Source organism: Diadema antillarum, unplaced genomic scaffold (assembly GCF_040938485.1).
Source record: "Diadema antillarum isolate AM-2024a unplaced genomic scaffold, OU_Dant_1.0 scf00000210, whole genome shotgun sequence".
In the NCBI taxonomy this organism is placed as follows: Eukaryota; Metazoa; Echinodermata; class Echinoidea; order Diadematoida; family Diadematidae; genus Diadema; species Diadema antillarum.
Window position 1 is genome coordinate 1,744,859 of NW_027271099.1, and position 7,380 is coordinate 1,752,238.

At 38.3% G+C, this 7,380-nt stretch overlaps 1 protein-coding gene across 1 annotated transcript; it reads right to left on the minus strand.

Moving 5' to 3' along the window:
- Nucleotides 1-249: 249 nt before the first annotated feature.
- On the minus strand, nucleotides 250-5,103 carry LOC139724278 (C3 and PZP-like alpha-2-macroglobulin domain-containing protein 8). The gene is made up of 3 exons (XM_071635420.1): nucleotides 4,956-5,103; nucleotides 1,324-1,497; nucleotides 250-551 (listed from the first exon to the last, which is right to left on the minus strand). Exons 1-3 carry the CDS (start codon nucleotides 5,101-5,103, stop codon nucleotides 250-252), a joined length of 624 nt encoding a protein of 207 aa, XP_071491521.1.
- Nucleotides 5,104-7,380: the final 2,277 nt, after the last annotated feature.

The window sequence follows — 7,380 nt, forward strand, 5'->3', positions numbered from 1 at the left end:
TTTGAAAAAAAAAGGGAAAAAGGAATTCATTTTACATTTTCTTTAATTCGTTCTACATTGTGATATCACATCACAAGTTTTCTTACTCTCCTCATCCAGTGATGATAGCACTTAAACTTCAAAAAGAAATATCATAAATCTTGGACGAATCGTAAGATTCTCCCGAAATTTTCACCGACATGACACATGTGTTCAATTGATATTGCTGCCTTCTCTCACTTTACATGTATGTAAAGGTGAGCGTCTTCTCTAACAAAAGGAGTGAAATTTCCAGTATCCTTCTGAGCCCCATCCAGTCCACACCCCGATGTGGTTGACCGGAAGAGGGTTCGGGTCTGTCCAGTCGATGAAGGGGACTTGGTTGCCGTGGCGACCAATCCGGAAACGACCCTCACCAAAGGTCAACCAGAAGCGATCGTAGGTAGGAATAAGCGATAGAACGGTGTCAGAGGCGTGCGATGTTGAGACTGTTCTGCAGCCACCTGCTATGCTGTGCTCTGTTGCACAATCTCTCTGTACCATCGCCATGGTATTCGTGGATCCACCGAAGACTGGTCCAATACAGTACCGAAAATACAAGAAGAAAATCAGGGATATACGAATGAATGAAAGCGTTATGGTACTGGTTATGAAGATATTTTCCACGTATCATGTTGTTACGATAAACATATTTTGTGATATTTACTTTTGCCTTAAAATTCTACCCGTAACCCTGTTACAAATACCCCCTTCCCTCCCCCCCCCCCAAAAAAAAAAAAAAGAAATAGGGAAATATCAGAAAGTAAGAAGGTGGAAAGGGGGGTGAAGTTTCAGGGGGGGGGAAAGTATCACTCGTGCCTACCCACCTTTATATGAAACAACGCAATAGATATTCCACGAACTCCGAAATGAAGTGTTAGCATATGTCCGTGTGTGTATATATGTATATATATATATATATATATACATTATATATGTAAAATAACGTAATGTAATACTTCTAAAGCAGAAGTCGAAGGGATATGTAAATTTCATACAAAAGCAAATGGAATTTCGTCGAATTTTCTGTTTCTTCACTGTCTTCATTTGCTTAGTTGTTTAGCGACTCACTCTTTCTCAAGTGTTGATACTGAAAGAGCGAGTCGCTCGAAAGTTTGTGTGCAGAAATAAACCGTTGGTGAATACAGCATGGACTTTGTTCCAGTTTGCTTTTTATCTTATTATCTTGCCCACACGTAGACAACCTACTCAATTATATATATATATATATATATATATATATATATATATATATATGTGTGTGTGTGTGTGTTTGTGTATAAATATAATCTTATTTAGTTTTACCAATGCGATACATGTCGGCAAGGCTTGTGTTTTCACGGGACAAGGCGATCTGAGCATCTTGATTAGCGCTGACCTCAAAATCGACGACCAACGGATTTCCAGAAAGTTCAAAATCTAGAAAGACGAACCGCCTCGTGACCGACCCTCCATCTCCAGTGTGAATCACCGGGCATGCTATAATAACAAAACGAAGGGAGGTGCTGTACTGAGAAAATTCATGGCTGGTAGGTATATAAATGTATCTATTATATATATATATATATATATGTACATATATATATAAACATGTTGCGAATTCACGTATTGGCTCCAATTTAACGAAGAATAAACCGGTAATGCAATATTTCGCCAATATAGAGTTTATTGAGGAACTCAAATTTTCGGTGGCTTCCATCCACCTTCTTCAGGAGTCTCGACGCGGAATGTCAATGTCAAAACATAAATTGAACATTAAGAGCGCGCACTCATATACACAGAATTGGTTGCTATGAGAGTGCGTACCCTTTACAATGATGTTGCCATGTAGACGCAATGTAGTCAAGGCAGACAAGTTGTCCTCCTCCTTATGCGTGGGGTGCCTTGACTACATTGCGTCTACATGACAACATCATTGTAAAGGGTACGCACTCTCATAGCAACCAATTCTGTGTATATGAGTGCGCGCTCTTAAAGGGACACAGTCCTCACGAAATTTAAAAAAATTTGTTGTTGTTGGTACCTCCAATGAACTACTTTCACCAAAAACAAACTTTAAAATCACCAAATAAGCTCGTACATTTTGGTTGAAAAAGTGTGACTCTGCATGGTGAATATGCTAATGAGCAAGTCTTGGCGGAGAGTCATACGTCGTCGATGCACAACTCTTCCCAACCGTGTTCTGCTCGTTATCCGTACGCTCCCTAGTTTACCCGGATGCATGAAGACGTCGGTGGCTACTCCGACTCGTATTTGACATTGTTTCTACGTTGTGTGTGTGTGTGTGTTTGTGTGTGTGTGTGTATGTATTGTGTATTATATTCGCACGTGTGGACGGTACAACTAGATGATAGATCTACGGTAGATACGCGTACGCACCCCGTACGCGGTTTGCCCTTCGCACTTTTCCAGTCTCAAGCGCAGCTGCAGCCCTACCTGTCGCCGCTCATGCATGTTCTATATATACTAGTAGTACGTACAGAGTGTACATATTTGTAGATAGAAACGATTCTACACAGGCCTGCTAGTACACTACAGGGGCGACCGCATTCAGCGTCGTCTGGTCAGGCTATCTTACATCAGTAGTTTTGCTCGAATCGTGCAGAAAATTTCCCAGGAAAATCATTTTTTCCGTCCCAGACCAACAAAAGTATCGTGAAAGGTGAGCTGTGTGGCTGGGAAATATCGGTACAACGATGCCGAACATAAGAAACTTAGGGCCTACAAAATCTCGAAATCGTGTTGTGACCTACCTGTGCGTGGACAATTTGTGAAGCGATGTTTTTACGTGGACCGGCAGGCTGTGGCCCTCGGTTATAAACCGAGAAAACTCCTGAAACCAGATGCAATCCTGACCATTTGCTCACATGAGTTATAAAAGAGAAATACCTCGAGCATCGACTTCGAAGAGAACCGAGGGAAAAAAGCGTAGAGAGGTAAGGAAAGTGGCTAGCTATGTTTAATTTACCATGGGCCTGCAGCCGGGGTTGGACTGCGCATGCAGTACAGTGCCACTGAGCTAGCTGCTGCCAGTGCCGACTGGACATGCACGGCAAAGTGGAGCGAAATCATATCCCTACGACCCCCTGTGTTTACCCTTCCCGGCTCACGTCATATTTTTTTTTTTCGAGGAAAGGCGATTATCTGACTACTTACAGAAATATTGAGATACAAACAATATTTTCTTTGAAGAATTCGACTCTCTCATGCACAGGTTATCTTCGGTTTGAATGCCAAAATCGACTGGACGGAGTCGAATTGTATGTACTGTGTATGTATACATTGGTATGGTAAGGATTTGCGCGCGAGAGCGGTTTCTACGCTAAGAAGTATGCAACACGGACGGAAGCTAGAAAACGACCGTGTCTATTTGATGTCAAGTTCATGGTATATTTGGTTTAAAAATACAAATAAATTTATGTTTACAATATTAATTTTTCGTAAATTATATATATCTACGCTTGAAATAGTTTGTTTGAAATTATAAAACCACAAACTTTCACATTATATGATGAAATTGCAACTAATCATTTGAACACTTAAATTGGTTTTAGAGGCACGGCTGTCAACTTGGTGAGTAGGGCATGCACTACGTAGCATCTTTTTGCCGGCTCTTTCACGATCGCTTGCAGGAATTATTTTTCAAAAATCGCGTACGGAGACAATTTTTGATGTCCAAGCGTATAAATTGGTGAAAGTTTATATTTTTTACTCTTCTTAATTATCAGTACAGTGAAAATCTCAGGACTGCTTCCCTTTAATGTTCAATTTATGTTTTGACATTGACATTCCGCGTCGAGACTCCTGAAGAAGGTGGATGGAAGCCACCGAAAATTTGAGTTCCTCAATAAACTCTATATTGGCGAAATATTGCATTACCGGTTTATTCTTCGTTACATATATATATATATATATACACGTGTATATATATATATTTTTTTATTTATCTGTTATTTCATACAAACATGTTGAGAAATAACATATTGGCTCGACGAAGAAATGAAGAAATAAATTGTTAATGCATTATTGCCAATAAAGAATGAGTTTATTTGACTCAATTTTATTCAAATTCGTTCTTTATTAGCAAAAATGCATCACCATCCAGTTTATATACACATATATATAGTCAAACTTGTCTGTGGCTAGAGCGACCACCATGAAAGAATTATTCATAGTGTTTGTATATGGCAGTGGCCACTATAGACAAGTGGTCGCTATGACAGGTTTGACGGTAGGCCTTTGTGCATAAAAATGGAAATAATAAACAAAAATCTAAAACATCTCCCTTTGTTCCTTCAGAACAGAGGCAATACAATCGCTTACTGTATCTCTTTGAACCAATGCCATCATTATGATAATAGGAAGTTATTGACAATGAGAGGAAATTGATATATGGCGATGGTAGATGACGATCAATAATACATACCACATTGTGGTCCAAAATAATCATCTGTACATGAACACTCGTAGCCTGTTTCATTTTCCCTACATGTTCCCCCGTTTCGACATGGAGCTGAAGCACACGCTAAATTGAAGGACCGAAAACAACAACAAAAACAGCATCATAAAAAACATGCACTCACGATCACTCACAAACACACACACACAACCCTGGCAAACAATTAATAGTTTTGTCATCTAAATCATTATTTACCCAAGGTTAGTATATCCATCATGGCACATTATCTCCTCACAGTCAGAAGGTCGTCCATCCTAACAACCTAATCGTCAGCTTTGCATAGGAGACACCAAATATACTGAAGCTGGATGTTACAGTTACACACATGTAGAAGAAAACTTCTGAATATCAAAATCATTCTCATTCATGCAAGCTACTATTTATGTATTATCCCATGCTGGAAAATAGAATAAGAAAGAAATGCTCAATATACAGCTACACTTCTTCGACATCATGTGTAGACCGGTATACGACTCACCCGGGATACTGCAGATGTAGCGCTTTTTACCATTCAGCATGGGATGGTTCCCCATCATGGCTATCTCTTCTTCACTCATCAACCTGGGTACCATGGCAACCGTCTCCCCGCTAGGGAGCGTATGCGTTCCACAGCTGATGGCAGTCATGGGGCAAAATTCATCTTGATTCTCACTCGACGAAACACCAGAAACTTGCAAAGTTTGATTCAAGAAAGGTTAAGTTAATGGGAAAATTAATAATAATCCATTTTTATGCATGGAATAGTTAATATTATAACAAGAGATAAAAACACATATAATAATGTGACTGTGCGTCACAAAACGCACAAGAAGTCGCCAATCATTAATTTTTTCAGTTCAGAAAAGATTCTAAGAGAGGAGATTCTAAGCTTTAAATTCAGGTATAACTCAATTCAAGTGGACTCTATTAACCTATCTAAATATTGGAAAGAAATGACACTGAGAAAATAGGCTCTGAAGAACAGGGTCTATTCAAGCGCTATAATCTTTACCAAGCCATGCTTGCTGAGGGATGAATGAAACAAAAAACAGGATGTTGACCATCGGAGCAACAACAGTGAAGGAATTATCGGATCAACCTGAAATTGAAGATGCTTCATTGACGCATTCTGCTGATGACTAATGCAAACTTTCAATGCAGTAGCCTTATTCTTTCCAAAGTGATTGGAGTTTTAAGTGAAGAGTATGGACAGGGTTGAAAGAGGGCTCTATGGGAAACGCCTAATCACATTATTCCACCAAAAAGTGTTCTGAAAAAAAAAATGCTGAAAACACAAGTTCCTGTTTCCATGATCCCAACAATTATCATAATGTAGAAGAAGATTTGCTCTTTCAGAAAATATGAAAAACTCAAGATTGGTTAGGTTGACCCAATTCACCCTTTTTTCAGTCCTCATACAAAATCACTGCGGTTGACTATTTGTTCGTTTTGTGATGCACGGTCACATTATATACATAGATTCGTGAATAAATGACAAAAATTCAACGTATTTACACAAGCAGGAAGCTCCTTCCGGAATAGCATGAGAACCAAAAATTTACTGGAATGCTGCTGCTCATTTTAGGCTTGCGAATTGATAAACTATTCTGATAAGAAAGAGTAAAATAAAAACCTTTGAAGAGTTGATCAAAATCGGATGAAAAATGAATAAGTTATGACATTTTGAAGTTTCTCTACTTTCTGGGGGGTGGGGGGGGGGGACAGTTCTTGAATAGTCAATAGGAATATGCAAATGGCAAAGTGAGCGTGTCATTCCCTCATAACTTACCATACATTTTGTACATACAATTTTGAAATTTCCTGTTTTTCATTGCAACACAATTATGCCACAAGGCTCAAATCCTCAACTGATCACCATTCTGAAGTTATATTCAACCAGAAATAGTCTCATGTTTCAGACTTCAATGACAGAAGCATTGAATTTTCGTATTTTTTTTTTGTACGCGATCAAGTTGAAATTGTGACGTTATGACCTTGTCAGCTCACTCATTTGCATATTCATACCCACTGTACAAGAACTGTTTTAAAGAAATTAGTGAATCTTCAAAATGTCATAAATTCCTTGTTTTTCATCCATTTTCAGTCAAATTTTTACCGTTGAACTCGTAACATTTTATTCTTTTTTCTTATAAGACTAACTTATATTGGACTGGATTTCCTCTTTATAGTGACCCTTCATCACAAAACTAACAGAAAATCAGCACACATGTGATATTAGTCAAGGGCAGATTCTGAAAGGCTGTAAGCTTAAAATGATGTGTAACACAATTGAAAAGAGTTCCCTAACCCATCTAAATACGGGAAGAAAATACACATTCTGGAAAGTGTGTACTGAGAAAACAGGCTCCCAAGTGTACAGGTTTATTTAAGCGTTTGATTCTACCAAGCCATGCAAACTGTGCAAATAATGGGCCAAAAAGGAAATTAGAATCTAAAACACCAGAGCTGCAAGAATGAAGCTATGATCAGATTTAGCTTAAATTGAGCATGCTCTACTAAAAGCCCCTTTTTTTATTTGCAGACGAAACAGAAATCCAACTTCGTGCTTCAACATAGTTCTTAGATATGAGTTAGGGATACAAACAACCAATGTAAAAATTTCAGTCATTATAAATCAATGTCTCCTTAAATATGCAATATGCTAACAATAGTCTTAACAAAATGATTTTTAGACTTAACCATCTACAATTATGGTTTAGTGAGAAAAAATAGTGATACCTTCTTCCATTTCAGGTTCTATTGCAAAATTATTATATGGTAGGATATTTTGTGACACAACTAACCTACACATATGTATCAAATGTGATAACTAGAACATTTCTTAAGCAATTGCTCCCAATGATTTACAGCACCTTTGACGTGGCACTGATACGCGTTTTCAAGCAGCAGAATCATAATTTCAA